The sequence below is a fragment of the Rhinatrema bivittatum genome, chromosome 8, assembly GCF_901001135.1.
Source record: "Rhinatrema bivittatum chromosome 8, aRhiBiv1.1, whole genome shotgun sequence".
In the NCBI taxonomy this organism is placed as follows: Eukaryota; Metazoa; Chordata; class Amphibia; order Gymnophiona; family Rhinatrematidae; genus Rhinatrema; species Rhinatrema bivittatum.
The window spans coordinates 13,432,952-13,447,912 of NC_042622.1; the positions used below are offsets into that span (position 1 = coordinate 13,432,952).

At 46.8% G+C, this 14,961-nt stretch overlaps 1 protein-coding gene across 1 annotated transcript in view; it reads left to right on the forward strand.

The window, feature by feature from the left end:
* The window catches only part of RBBP8NL (RBBP8 N-terminal like), a 56,447-nt gene extending 43,817 nt beyond the window's left edge, over positions 1-12,630 (forward strand). Inside the window, exons 11-14 of the mRNA XM_029613262.1 lie at positions 3,521-3,632; positions 4,763-4,824; positions 5,715-5,835; positions 12,197-12,630. Coding sequence (XP_029469122.1) covers positions 3,521-3,632; positions 4,763-4,824; positions 5,715-5,835; positions 12,197-12,330 — 429 coding nt within the window. The 3' untranslated portion in view covers positions 12,331-12,630. The remainder of the gene's footprint in view (positions 1-3,520; positions 3,633-4,762; positions 4,825-5,714; positions 5,836-12,196) is intronic.
* Positions 12,631-14,961: the final 2,331 nt, after the last annotated feature.

Genomic DNA, 14,961 nt, shown 5'->3' on the forward strand with positions numbered 1-14,961 from the left:
AGAAGCAGAGCCTGGCGTAAGACCCACTGGAGCCCAGGTCAGAAACTGTCGGTGCTAAGTGGTGCCCTAGAGCTCAGCTCCACCAGGGCCTCCAGCAGATGCCCTGCTTGCTCTCCAGCACCAGCCCCATATCTCCAGTGCATACCAGGGGACAACAATGGCTTCTCCCTTGTTCAGCCTCAGTTTCTGCCTCTTTAAGAGTTTTCAGGTGTTGTCATGTGTGAGAGGAGAGTGTCGTATCTCTTAGAGGAAGGAAACTTAATAAGAAGGTTTGAGCTGAAAGCAAATGCACCTGCAGCATTCCACTTTCACCTTTAAGCCCACTGGAGGGCTGACCTGTGAGCTTATATGAAGACATTCACAGGAGCAGGCTGCATCGGCTAATCACCTTCTGCCAATGAATAAAGGCCGGCCTCAAGAACTCCCGCCCAAATATTTAGTACAGGAACAAAGTTACTGAAAAAGTCACCAGATCTAAGGAGTATCCACTAGCTCAGTTTTTGCAGGACAGGTTTTATCCTATTGCATGCAGGAACATCTAGTCTTAGGAGCATAAGAACCAGAAAGTCCATGCATGCAGTGTGTGTGTCTATAGGCACATCATCCTACATGCTGTGCATGTGTCTATGAACTCGTAGTCCATTCACTGTGTGTGTCTATTGGTTTGTCCTGCATACAATTTATGAGTCTATAGGCTCGTAGTTCATACAAGCAGTGAATGTGTCTATGGACTCATAGTCCATGCATGCAGTGTGTGTGAATCTATGGACTCGTAGTCCATTCACTGTGTGTGTCTATTAGTTTATGGTCCTGCTGCAATTCATGAGTCTATAGGCTCATAGTCCATGCATGCAGTGTGTGTGCATGCATGGACTCATAGTCCATGCATGCAGTGTGTGTGTGTCTATGGACTCATAGTCCATGCTTGCAGTGTGTGTGTGTCTATGGACTTGTAGTCCATTCTCTGTGTGTGTCTATGGGTTTGTCATCCTGCATACAGTGCATGGGTGTATGGGCTTGTAGTCCATGCAATGCATGTGTTTATGAGCTCATAGTCCTGCATGCAGTGTGGAAGTCTATGACCTCGTCATCCATGCATGCAGTATTTATTTATTTATTTATTTAAACAAATTTATATACCGTTTTCCAGTAAGGCTTACTGACCAAAACGGTTTACAGCAGTAAATAACCTTAACAGTTAAAAGGTTAAAAATTAATACTAAATAAAACTTAAAACAGTAAAATAGGTATGAATAAAAATACAACATTTTAGGTAATCAATAAAAATAATGATGACTAAACAGAGAATGGCCAATTACATTAAAAATTTTAAAGTAAGAATAAGTAAAGTAATATAATATAATACAAACTTATTTAGTCTTATTTACTTAGCTAAGATGTTTCTAAATCTTTAAAAGCCTCTTGAAAGAAATAGGTTTTTAAAGCCTTCTTAAATTCCTTCCGGCTGCTTATTAGCCTAAGCGAGTCAGGCAATGCATTCCACAGAATGGGGCCAGCAACCGAGAAAGCTCTATTTCTTGTTATACTCAATGCCGCATTCTTCACTGAGGGAATTTCCAATAAATTTTTTCCTGTAGATCTTAGTTCTCTCTGTGGTTTATAGATATGTAAAGTGAAACACATCCAAGTGGAGTCACTATTGTTCAACAGAGAATGGATTAACATGATGATTTTATAACGAATTCTATATTTAACTGGAAGCCAGTGTAATTTGTGCAGAATAGGTGAGATGTGATGTTTTAATGGAGTACCGGTAAGAAGTCTAGCTGCCGAGTTCAGTATCAATTGTAAAGGCTTAATAGTAGAATCAGGCAATCCCAAATATAAGCCGTTACAATAGTCTAGACCAGACAGAATCAGTGCTTGAAGCACTGAGCGATAATCATGAGAAAATAAAAGGGGCCGCAATCTTTTCAGAACATGCAATTTGAAAAATGAAGTTTTAACCACTTTTGAAATGTGTTGCTTTAGTGATAAGTTAGTATCTACCCATACACCGAGGTTACGTGCTAATTTAGTAACCTGTATGGTTTCAGTACCTATGGTTAAGCAAGTTGGTGGGGCGTTGGTAGGGTTGGATATAAAGCTTAAACACAGAAGCTCTGTTTTCTTTTTATTGAGCTTTAGACGGTTATGAGCCATCCATTGCGCAATTGTACTGATATAAAGTTGGATCAGAGAAAAAGTATCTGCCCAGGATGACTTATACGGAACAAATAGCTGAATATCGTCAGCATAAAGTTTGAACTGAACATTCAGTGCAGATAGAATTTGGCACAAAGGTAAAAGATAAATATTGAACAATATTGGAGACAACGAGGAACCCTGAGGAACACCGGTTGATTGGGCATATTTTTGGGAAGAAAAGGTGCCTAAATTAATTTGGCAGATGCGGTTTGAGAGAAAGCTTCTGAACCAGCTCAAAACTGTCGATTTGATACCTATAAGTTGTAGAGCAGATAATAATAATTTATGGTCCAGCGTATCAAATGCTGCTGAGATATCTAATAAAATGACTACATAATCCGTATAAGAATCGAAACCTCTCAGGAAGGTGTCAAAAGAGGATAGTAGTAAGGTCTCAGTGGAATGCCCCTTCCTGAACCCATGCTGACTCGGATGGAGTATGTCATGCTCGGATAAATAATCTTTTAGCTGGTATAAGACTACCGATTCCAAAATTTTTGCTAATGAGCATAAGGTGGCGATAGGTCTCAAGTTAGAAAAATCCATAAATGGAAGTTTTTTGTTCTTTAAAATAGGCAATATTGAAGTTTGTTTTAATGAGTCAGGGAACTTACCAGAGTCCAAAGATTGATTAAGAAGTAGGCATAAGTAGTCAGGGTATTTTTCGACAATACTATGGGCTTATCATTCTGCAGTGCAGTATTTGTGTCTGTGGGTTTGTCATCCTGCAAGCCCATACATGGGTGTATGGGCTTGTAGTCCATGCAATGCATATGTTTATGGGCTCATAGTCCTGCATGCAGTAGGTGTGTCTATGGGCTCATAGTCTTGCATGCAGTGTGGAAGTCTATGGCCTCGTCATCCATGCATGTAGTGTGTACGTATCTATGGGCTCATCATTCTGCAGTGCAGTATTTGTGTCTGTGGGTTTGTAGTCCATGCAGTGCATGAATCTATGGACTCAAAGTCTTGACTTTCTTAGAAAAATTGAAACCACAAATCCACCATGCAATGGGGAAAAACCAGAACTGGCTTGCCTGCTCCTTATGACATGGAGTTTGTCAGCAGGCCTATTGCCAAATTAAAACCGAATAGTGAGTGTTGACTAACCCAGCTCTTACCAAGAGCCTTGGCAGGAAGATAAAAAGCATTTGTACCCAGAAAAAGCTGGAATTTGTTGCTGGAGGAGCAGCAAGACAATCTTTCCACTGTAAATCCATTTCTTCCGCACACAGAGCAGAAAGAGCTCTAACTTAGTCCAGTACGTCGTGGGCATTCATTCTTTCTAAAACAATCATTGTTTTCCTGCTAGGAAGCGAGGCTCTCACCCCAAGGAGACAGCTCTGAGTCTAGCCCCGACGTTGAACCGGGAAGCCAACTCTTGTATTCCAGCCACAGACAGAAGCAAGACATGAAAGATCCCGGTAAAGTAATGAGAACGGGTAACGTGGATGGATCTGGGGCTTCAGGGGAGCTGAGCCTGCAGGCTGGCTTCAAACAGGGGGTGCAGACGCGAGGGGCTTAGTGCTAGAGCACTGAGGTACCAGAGGGGGCTCTCCTGCAAATTTTTCCCCATGGCGAGTTTGGGCCACATTCATTGCTCCTGTCTTGTGCTCTGTGGCATGCAGAATTCCTCCTATGAACCTGACTTACTAAAGATTTCCCCATAGACAGAGAAAGGGGGGGCCAGATATACTGTACGTCCCTTATCATGCCAGTTTGTAGGAGAGGCAAGGTCTCCGCTGCCTTAACACGAGCGTGCAGATGTTAGCAGAGCTGGCATGCCACTGCTTCCTCCTAGAAGTGAACGTACCCTGCCCTTCTACCATCCAGCTGGCTGCAAAGGCCTGCAGGCAACAGGCGCCTTCAGTCAGAGGCACTGCTCGGGCCTTCCTTCCCCGCTCTACCTGCTGCTTTATTGGCATGGCAATTGCATTTCCTCTGGGAGAACTGAATCAGATGGGGGCTCCACACTGGTTTGGTGGGTTTCATCGGCAGGGCGGCCTGCTCTCTAATCCAAGGTTTTCTTGAGCTGTTGCCGGCTCCTCCACGCTGGACGTCTCAGCTGAAGATGCACGGTTAGGGCAGATTCAGGGCTCCGCAAGGCCCAGCTCACCGTCCACGTCCAGGTCTCCGGGCCCGTGCGGCGGCCATCCCCAGGGGAGGCGAGGAAGGTGGTGCATGGCACCAGAACCTTGCACGCGGCCACAGCCAGATGCAGCGCCTCGCAGCTTTTCTGCCCGGCCCTACCTTTCCTCAAAGTCCATCTGTAGATGCAAACGTGGGTCCGTGCAGGGCAGGGCTTGCAAACGGCCAAACAGAAAGAAAGGACAGCAATTTCATGTTTAATGTTTTGTGACTGGTCAGGCACTTCAGAGCATTCAGGTACTGGAGCAAAGAGTTGGCCCAAATCAATGTTACTGTCTTTGAGGCTATAATTATATCTCTAGCTCGCCCCTCTGTCATGGGAATTAATATTGTTTGTGCTCGTTGGCTGCTAGCGGTTACCCGGGAAGAAATGCTTAAGCATCTGTGAACCTCTTTTTTTCATTAGACGAGGATGAAGATAAATCCACGAAAAGGGACTCGGATGAGCCGGATGCATCTGATAGTGAGGTTTGCTTTCCTCTGTTGTTTATTCTTGCAGTAGGCTGTGACCTTGAAAGGATATTGTCAGGATGGCCGTGCCGTCCTGCGGCTGCAGCAGCAGCAGCAGAGATATGCAAATTACAGCCACAGGAAGCCAGCCGCAGTTCGTCAGGCGAAGTCGTCTGGCACCACTTTGCAAAAGAATTCAATTGCTATTAATTAGATTCTCAGAGGATAAGGGAACGTCGGTCACATGGCTTGGTTAGTTGGATAGAGGAGCAGAGGCCCATGGGCTGGGGATAATCCGGAGGCTGAGGAAGTGACCCTGTGCGTCTCCAGCCAGTTTTCAGCAGTGACATTGCCTTGAAATCTTTCCATATCGTGTTAACTACCAGCATAGGCACTGCTAACTTTCCCCCCTAAATCCTTAAGAGCAGTTACCAAAACTACACGTCGAAGTGTTTCAAACGTTTTACAATGATTATCTCATTTTGTCAGATTTTTTTTTTTTTTAGGAAAGTTTAATTCATTATGAAAGTGCCTTTGACGATTAACAGTGGTAAATATAATTGGGAAAGTATTGCCTAATACTGTAGAAAAGTGAAAGCAGCCTTTGCTTGGCTGTAATTGCCCGCACGCCCTTCCTGGCCGTGCACAAACCCTTCTCCGGTTTCTCCTTCTGGGACCATCGTAGCCTAGTTTGCAGCTCAGCCTGCCGGACTGATGGGTTCACAGCGGGTTTGCTCGTGGCTCCACGGTCCATTGTGGCTTTATCCCGGATACAAACCCTTACATTCACCGTGGCTACCTCCCTGTATGGGCGAGAGGAAGGAGAAAGGCTGACACGACCCTGCGTGCACGGGGGGTGGGGTGAAGCATCACCCATCGCTGCTAACCGCTGCTTTCCTTCCATGCAGGCGACTGGCCCCGAAACAGAGAGGACGCAGCAGAGTCAGGTGCAAGAAAGGGAGTATTTCTGCATTAAGGACAAAGCTCGCCGTAAGAGAAGGAAAAGGGGAGCCGAGCACTGGGCAAAAGGTATGGAGCAGGGCTTCCCAAATGAATATACGCATGAGATGCTTGCGTTACACTGGAGACCCCACTACTGTGCTAATTTGTCTTACGCAGATCCATGGTGAGTCCTCTGAAAACCCGACGGGTTGGGGGAACCGCCGTCCTAGGCAATATCGCAAATGCCAAATCAAAGGTGTGGCTGAGAAGCTGCAGGCGCTGCACATCTGGACGGGTCACTGGAAGATCCCAGGGCTCTGGCAGAGGAGAGTGCAGGGCAGCTGCTTCCAGGGGGGGGGGAGGGTCTGGACACAGGATGAGGACCTGCAAAAGATTATATTGCTTTGGGCCGTAAAGTATGCCATGACACATCCTGATTGTTCCACCAACAAACTGGACTACACTTCCCAGAATGCTTAGAGATGGGGTTAAATATTCTTAGAACTGTTTCACATAGTAATGTGGTAGATGACAGCAGATGGGGACCGATTGGTCCATTCAATCAGCCCTGATGCTATCCTCTCACTTTAGGTAGAAATGAGTGTATAAAATGAACACCAGCTATCCTCCAAAATGTATTTTACCCACCCTCTCAACCTTCTTCTCACTGCTTCTTTATATTAGTGTCCCAAGCACGTTTACATTCTGTGACAGTGCAGGCCTTGTCATGTTCCTCTATGGTTCTGAATAGTCCCAGACTTAATCTAACACCCAGGCCCTTGCCTGTATCCTACCACTAAGTTTTGTAATAATGCAAGTGGACACTAATGCCAATGAGATTATTATCCAGAACGTCCACTCACCACATGCTCGGGTTACACCCATGGCTTCCGTATGCAGGACAGTCACTCCAGTCTTCTGGGAAGCCTGGGGCAGCTGTACCGCTGATGCTAGGACTGTAACCTTGGTCACTCCATGCAGATTATCCCAGCATTCGTGGAAGGGTAACGCAGCTGTACTGCCAATCTTTGCACATCAGCTTGGATTCTCCCCTCTTTGGCATTTAAAGTTCCCTATGACTCAAGCTTCCTACCTTATTTCTTTTACATGTTGCTCCCCTCTGCCAGCCCAGTGCAGGGACCTAGATTTGATTGAACAAAAGACCATAAGAACATGCCATACTGGGTCAGACCAAGGGTCCATCAAGCCCAGCATCCTGTTTCCAACAGTGGTCAATCCAGGCCATAAGAACCTGGCAAGTACCCAAAAACTAAGTCTATTCCATGTTACCATTGCTAATGGCAGTGGCTATTCTCTAAGTCATCTTAATTAATAGCAGGTAATGGACTTCTCCTCCAAGAACTTATCTAAACCTTTTTAAACCCAGCTACACTAACTGCACTAACCACATCCTCTGGCAACAAATTCCAGAATTTAATTGTGCATTCAGTTAAAAATTATTTTCTCCGATTAGTTTTAAATGTGCCACATGCTAACTTCATGGAGTGCCCCCTAGTCTTTCTATTATCTGAAAGAGTAAATAACCGATTCACATTTACCCGTTCAAGACCTCTCATGATTTTAAACACCTCTATCATATCCCCTCTCAGCCGTCTCTTCTCCAAGCTGAAAAGTCCTAACCTCTTTAGTCTTTCCTCATAGGGGAGTTGTTCCATTCCCCTTATCATTTTGGTTGCCCTTCTCTGTACCTTCTCCATCGCAATTATATCTTTTTTGAGATGCGGCGACCAGAATTGCACACAGTATTCAAGGTGCAGTCTCACCATGGAGTGATACAGAGGCATTATGACATTTTCCGTTTTATTCACCATTCCCTTCCTAATAATTCCTAACATTCTGTTTGCTTTTTTGACTGCCGCAGCACACTGAGCCGACGATTTCAATGTGTTATCCACTATGACACCTAGATCTCTTTCTTGGGTGGTAGCACCTAATATGCTCATTGGGATAGCCGAGGATGGAGATGTGTGGGAGCAGTGTTCACAGCCTCTGGGGGGAGGAGAACATAAGAACATGCCATGTTGGGCCAGACCAAGGTCCATCGAGTCCAGCATCCTGTCTCCAACAGTGGCCAATCCAGGTCAGAAATACCCGATAGATCCCAAAAAGTCAATCTATTTCTGTAATAGCAGTGGCTTCCTTTAGACTAAGAATGTGACTAAGAATGTGTTCTGGACTTGTCCTCCAGGAACTTGTCCAAAGCTCTTTTAAACCCCGCTGTGCTCGTCGCCTCGACCACGTCCTCTGGCAACAGATCCCACAGCTTGATCGTGCGCTGAATATAAAATATTTTTTTACGATTTGTTTTAAATCTGCTGGTTGTGGACTGTCCCCTTGTTTTAGTTTTATTTGAAAGGGTAAGTAACCCCCCTTTATTTACCCGTTCCTCCCCACTCAGGATTGTATAAACCTCTATCCTGTCCCCTCTCAGCCGTCTCTTTTCCAAGCTGAAGATCCCCAGCCTGCGTAGCCTCTCCTCATAGGAGATCCTTTTTGTCGTCCCTCTTCTGCAGTGCCGCTATGTCCTTCCTGAGACTGCACCCGGTACTCAAGGTGCAGTCGCACCAGGGCTCACTGCAAGGCAAGATGATATTTTCTGTTTTATTCTCCATTCCTAAGATTGTTTGCTTTCTTTGAGGACCATCACCCGCTGAACCGAGAACCTCAACTTGTTGTCCACAAGGAGTCCAAGGCCCTCGTCCCGGGCGGTGACTCCCACTACAGATCCTTGCATTATGTACCTGTAGCTGGGGTTCTTGTTCCCTTCGTGCATCACTTTGCTCTTTTCCCTATTAACTTTCGTCTGCCATTCCGTTGTCCAGTCCCTTACTCTCGCACAAGCGCCTTCTGCATTCCCTTGCCTTGAATAATTTTGTGTCATTTGAAACATCGGTCACCTCACTCATTGTTCCCTTTTTCAGAATCTGCTAAATCGCACAGGTCCCAGTCCCGGTCCCTGGGGAACTCCACCAATAGCCTTGTCCAATCCACAGCAGGACTCTGCCTCCTTTCCCATGTCTTACTAATCTCCTGAGAAGTCCCTCAGATGCCTTCAGAAAATCCAAATACCCTCTGTCAACGGGCTCAGCGTCGTCTACAGCTTTATTTACGCCTCAAAAAAATCCAAGTCCAGCCTTCCCTTTGCTAAATCGATGTTGATTCTTCCCTGTTAAGCCATTACCTCTGCTTTCAAGACTCCGCCATTGTGGCCGGTAACACCTAATGTTAGGTCCACATCAGTCAGGCTGGGAAGGGAGCCAGGCTTTGTTGCCCCTGGGCCACGGACTGCTGCTGCGACGGCTGGACTTAGGTGGGCTGTGAAACAGGGGGGAAACTCCCTGCGTGGGAATGAAGGCTCACGCCACCGGAGCACAATAAAGGCCGGGTCTGACTGAGCCGACAGCACAAATGGGCATCAGGAAACTGCTGGTACCCCCCAAAAAACCACCTGTTACCCCCTCCACATTCACGCACATATGCGCACCCACAGCCCCCTCCTTACCACTGCAAGCAATGTCTGTCCCAGCATGTTTACATTCTGCTACCCCCCCCCCCATACCCTTCCCTCCACACACTCACGCACCCCCCTGCCCGTGATACCGCACAGAGTCGGCCCGATCCAATAAAGCGCTGTCGGGAAAACGGTCACTCGGCGCCGGGCGCCCGCTTTCCCAACACGCGCCCGGCGCCTCGAATGTTTAAATGAGGGGGTCGCGCTGCCACGGAGGCGCTGGGAACGAGTGTGCACGCCCAGCGCCTCCTCGGCAAGGGGGCTGCCAGCGGGTCAGGGAAACGCACGCTCAGGTTTTACCGGCATCCCCCTTTCCCTAACCTGACTGCCGGCACACTTTGGGGGGTCTTTTTTATCCTCCAACCTAATATCGCCCTCGTTATTCACTCAGAGGATGTATAGAAAAGCAATTTTTCTTTTCTGCTTTTCTGTACACTTTTTTGGGATGCTGGGAAATTCACGTTTGCTCTAGGCAGGCGTTAATGTCCGAGGGTAAAGAATGTGTGGGTCGGGTGCACAGGTTTTATTTTGGATTGAAGGAGAATAGCTAATAGCCTCATGAATACGCATTTGCACGTGATGAGTGCTATTAGTTTCTCCGCGCGTATCCCCTTATAGAATAAGGGGCTGTGGACTGCGGGTTAAACAGTGCACTCGGCTGAGCGCGCTTTGCTGGACCGGCCTGAACATCTGCCCCCAAGCTTGCTCACGGTCTGACATCCCCCCTTCCTGAGATGCTTTGAGTTGCGCTCATCCTGAGGTCGCTGTTGATCAGCAGGGCAGGGCGGAGCGAGAAATGGGCATCGGCTTTCTCTTTGTCACCATCGCACCTCTAATCCCCACTTTCTCCTTTCCTCCCCTCCACCTGGGCCCTGTCCCTAGCGCTCTTTGCTCCAGCCCCCCCCTCCCCCCCCCCCCCCCCCCCATAAGTCACCGCTGCCTGACTTGTGCACCTTCAGCTGAGCGAGTCCCAGCGCCAGACTCTCCCTCCTAGTGTTCCCCCTGAGGAAATTCCCGGATCCTCGGGATGAAATCCGGAGAGCTGCCAGGTACGCCCCCCCCCCATGCACGCCACACCCCCGCCCGTAGCACTGCATGCAACATCTGGCCCCAGCTCTTCCAGGTAGCAAAGAAGGGATTTTTTTTTCAGGTTTCCTCTGAGCCCTACAACTTCAGCTCAGGAGCACAAGTCCTTGAATTCCCCTTCTGTGTGGAAAGCTCCACCTTCCTGTACTTTCTTGAAGCCCTGTCCAGGATCTGAACGTTTCCCGAGCATGCGCACTTCCTCCTTTCTCTCCTTGGGCGCTCTGTGTTGCAAACCTGGAATTATTTTGGTAGCCGTTCTCCGAATCCCTTCCATCCCTCCTGATGCCTTTATGAAATTCTCACCCGGGAACGCAGAGAGGAACCTCCGCCACCAGAGCAATCATCACCAAGCTGCCTGCTGTCCTGCTGCTTTTGCCATCCCCTGAACAAACAGCTAGGAATTGCAGAATGCCTTTAGGATGGGGTTTAGAAGCCGAACCGTACGAACGTGTCTCCTCGGGGTGGGCCCGCAGTTAACTTTCCCCCTCCTTACCAAACATCTCTCTTGATGGGACGGTCACCAAGAGCCCTCTTCAGTCTGAAAAAGAGTGATGTTAAAACCAGAAAGGAACTGCCCCCCCTACCCAGACGCGGGGTGTTCACAGCCAGCAAAGGAATGTCCCATTCCACAAATATTTGTTGAAGGTGATACACTTGAGTCTTGGTTGCCTGCGATAAGTCACGCTGCACTGTACATATCAGCAGAAGGGCCTAGCGCTTGGCTAATGGTTAACTTGGCAACCAAGTGCTCTTAAAGAGAAATTTGTAACAGCTAAGCTGATAAATGCAGGTGCCCTGCTGTTTGCTTAGGCAGTGCTAATAGGTGGCGATTGGCGGGAGGGCCTTGTGAGATTAGAGCAGTGCTCTCAGCTAGACGTCTTGTTTGTCCATGGAGTAACAATGGGCAGGGTTGTATAAGGATTTCCTACAGGTGAATAAGCTGAAACTTTTTCTTGATAAGGCCTGGCAGGACCCAAGCAGTGAGCTAAGCTCTGGCCCCCTTTAATAAAGGATCTGTTTGCCCTAATTTTGCATTTGCTCAGATAAAAAAGCTCCCTGAAGAACCTGGGTGACTGATTGTAACAGGTTAAAGTTGTCATTCGGGTCCTTGAAGAGGTGAATGATTTCACAGGTAGTAGTTGTTCCCATTTGCTCCATTTGTATTTGCTGAAGCTTAAAATAAAGTTTGACACCTGATGTAATAAATTAGTTTTTTTCTGAAGGAAAAACACACACACACACACACACACACACACACACACACACACACACACACACATGCACCCTAGGTAAATTGTCTCAGCTGTAGCTGAAGTGGAGATTTCAAATTGAAGGTCATTGATCATATAAGGCCCAGTTCAGTCAAAGTTCTTTTTTATTTTGTCCCAGGCTCGATTCAAACAGAAATAACATGTTGTCCCGGGTGAGTTCTGGATGTGTAAGACCCCCCAGCAACCAATCATAAAGCCATTTTTAGCAGAGCCCTGTGGCGTAGAGGGACTTTACTGTTTTTTGCCTTCCCATCCAGTTCTCACCTGAGATTAAACTTACGTATATTTCCCTCTTTTCTTCTGGTTCATCCCAAAATAAAAGAAATCTGAGCATCACAGCACACCTTCTGTAGATGGACGAGCGGACCAGGGCTCCTACAGAGCTTTTCTCAGCGTGGTTCCATAACTGACCACTAGGTGTCACCGCCAAAGCAGTACTACCAAGTACCATGACCCGTCTCGGGTGCACGAATCAATGCCGACTCCTTGCACGAAGATCATCAAGTTGTTTCAGGTGCACCCAATATATCGATTCTTACAACCTGTTTCCTGTTCACAGGACACACAAAGCCCAATGTAAAAGGAAGCAAGAAAGCTAAAGGTGTTCAGTCCCAGATGGAAGAGGCCCTAGGAGGTGAGAAAGAAAGCAGTTACAGCAGCTCCTCCAGTGAGGACGTGCAGGGCGAGACATAAAAGGAAGCAGGGAGAGCCCACTCCCCACTGTCCACACCTGCAGTCTGGCCGCGCCTCTAGCCTGAACTAATACGATCCCCAGAGCAGGAGCAGATCCAGAGCTACGGTTCCAGCCCCTGGGAAGCCCCGAGACAAGGAGGAATCTGAGCAGCGTGAACGGAGCCTATCAACCTCCAGAACGAGCAGATGTTCCAACATGTGTAGTGTGAATCAACCTATTCACTGTCTACCTGTACATGTACGTGTGTGTGTATATATAGTCATGATCCTTCATTTGAAATACAGAGCTTACTTAGTTTATTGAACAAGGGATGTGCATTCATTTTCAAACAAAATGAAAAACATGACCAAAAACGTGTCTTTCATTTAATTTGAAAACAAAAAACTGAGAAGAAAAGAAACACTGGCACATTTTTTTTTTTTCATTGACTTTCATTTTGGAAAGTCAGTGGCAGAAAACGTAAGAGCAGCCATGATTTTTTTTTTTTAACTTCACCCCCTTCCCGCGGGGCAGGCGCAATCTGCGGTGGCTTCCGCCCCGCCAGGGCCCAGTCGCACCAGGGAGCTGGCCGGCACCGTCCTGAAACCGAGACCTGGCGGAGCAGGGCCGCCGGGACTCCATGCACGGGGGATGGGGGAGGCCTGGGTGGTTGTTGGTGGTTTTTTAATTGTGGCGGAAATTGACAGAAACCGTTTATTTTGGTTTTTAGGGGGGTTTTTTTCCTATTTCTTTTTCTTTCCGTTTTATGTTCGTTTTGTTTCAACTAAACGAAATGAGAAAACAAAACACTGTTTTCTTTCTGTCCGTATCCCTAATGCAAACCAGTTCATTCCTGCAGGAGGATTTTGAGTTCATGCACGTTGGGCAGACTCCCGGGAGCCCCAGCAATATGCCAATGAGGTGCTGATAAAGGGGTCACGTCTGAGGCGACATTTCCAGAGGACACCGAGTGGCTAAGGGACTTTTTTTCTTTTTACAATAAAAACCAAAGCCACCTTTATGTCTTTGCATTTCAGCCTGGGAGAGGCTCATACGATGCGGGGTAAGGAATGAGGATTCTGGAGATTGTGAAAGCTTAAAACACAATGCCAGCACTGCCAGCTTCTTCTTTTTTTTTTTTTTTGGTACAAGCAGTTGCATTTTTAAATAAAAGTGCACTTGTCATTTAACAATAAAAAATCATGATTCATTCTTGGATTGGATGATCAGTGTGTAAGATGTCAAGCGAGCCTAGGGCCTGGGGTTTTTTTAGTTTAGGTTGTTTCTGCCACCTTGTGGAGAAAAAGTAGGCCTACAGAATAAATGTTTTATGATGGTTTCCTGCTGTCTTAAATAAACCCAAGTGAGGTTCACTTGGGCCCAGTGCCATTTCTGTAGAGGATATGCTGATGAAATGGTTTTAATCTCATAAGAACTGGTAGCAGATTTTCAAGTTCAAATGTATTTTTCTCGGAAAAGGAAGAATGCGTTGTTTACTATTAGATTAAAATAATAAGAAGTTAATGTTATTCAGAAGCTTGTATCTTGGGGAAGAGGGTGAATGCTAGACCAGTGGTAGCAGATTTTTGACAGATTGTGCTCATTCGTTTAGGACAGTCATGAGATCCTGGTCGGCAGAGAGCCAATCTCTCACTCAAGTCACATGCCTCCACCGGCCTCAGTGCCGAACAGCAGAGTTTCCCCATGATCGCTATTGAAAGTTACTAAAATCTCACTGAATACTGCCTCAGCAGGTCAGCAGAAGTGATTTGATATCAGAATAATTCCCTCCGCTCAGCAACAGTAGAAATCCATGGCTGGAATCCGAGAGGCTGCAGATTCAGAGCCTGAGATTCAGTTGGTGACTGGACCAGGAAGGAGGGGGATCCGAGATCAGTCTGGGAGGGCAGAGCAGATACAAAAATGCATGGAGTCTGCAATCTGAAAAGCGTGCATTCCCTAATCAGTCAGCTCACTCACTGTACAGCTTACTGTGAATCACCTGTTTTCAAGTAAACAAGCCCCGAAGACTGTAATCCAGTCAAACCTCTCTCTAATTGTATTACCACAGTTTCATTCAGCCCTTGCAGACAGCAATCCACTTGGGTTTTCAGGATATCCCTAATGAAATATTTGTATCATGAGGTTTATGAACCTCGTCTAGGATCCATGGTGACTTCTTGCCCTATCTTGTAGCTTTGGCAATCATCATATTCAGTAGGCATTCCTTACACACACACACACACGCCCAGAAAATGGAACTGGCATTAGCATGCAAAGAGAGTTTAAATATTCCCCGTTGATAGATCACGTGATGCGGTGAGTGAGTGCAGACGCGGAGGGGCCGATGCAATAATCCTGAGTGTTACAAAACCGTGTGTTGGTTTCCAGCGCTCGTTTTTAATGCTCTGGTTAATTTATTTTTGCTCCTAATGCAATAAGCTAATGATGTGCCAATGCATCGGGAGTTATAAATGCATTAAAAACTGTAACATGTGCATTTGGTACAGGCCTAACGCACATTTTAACATAGGGAGGGGGGAGCTGCCACCCGCCACAGAGTCAGATAAATACCGACTTATCCATCTATCTGGTGCGGGTCACTGCTACTTAGTTCTTATCCAGCTATCTGGCAGCTGCTTTCTGCTGCC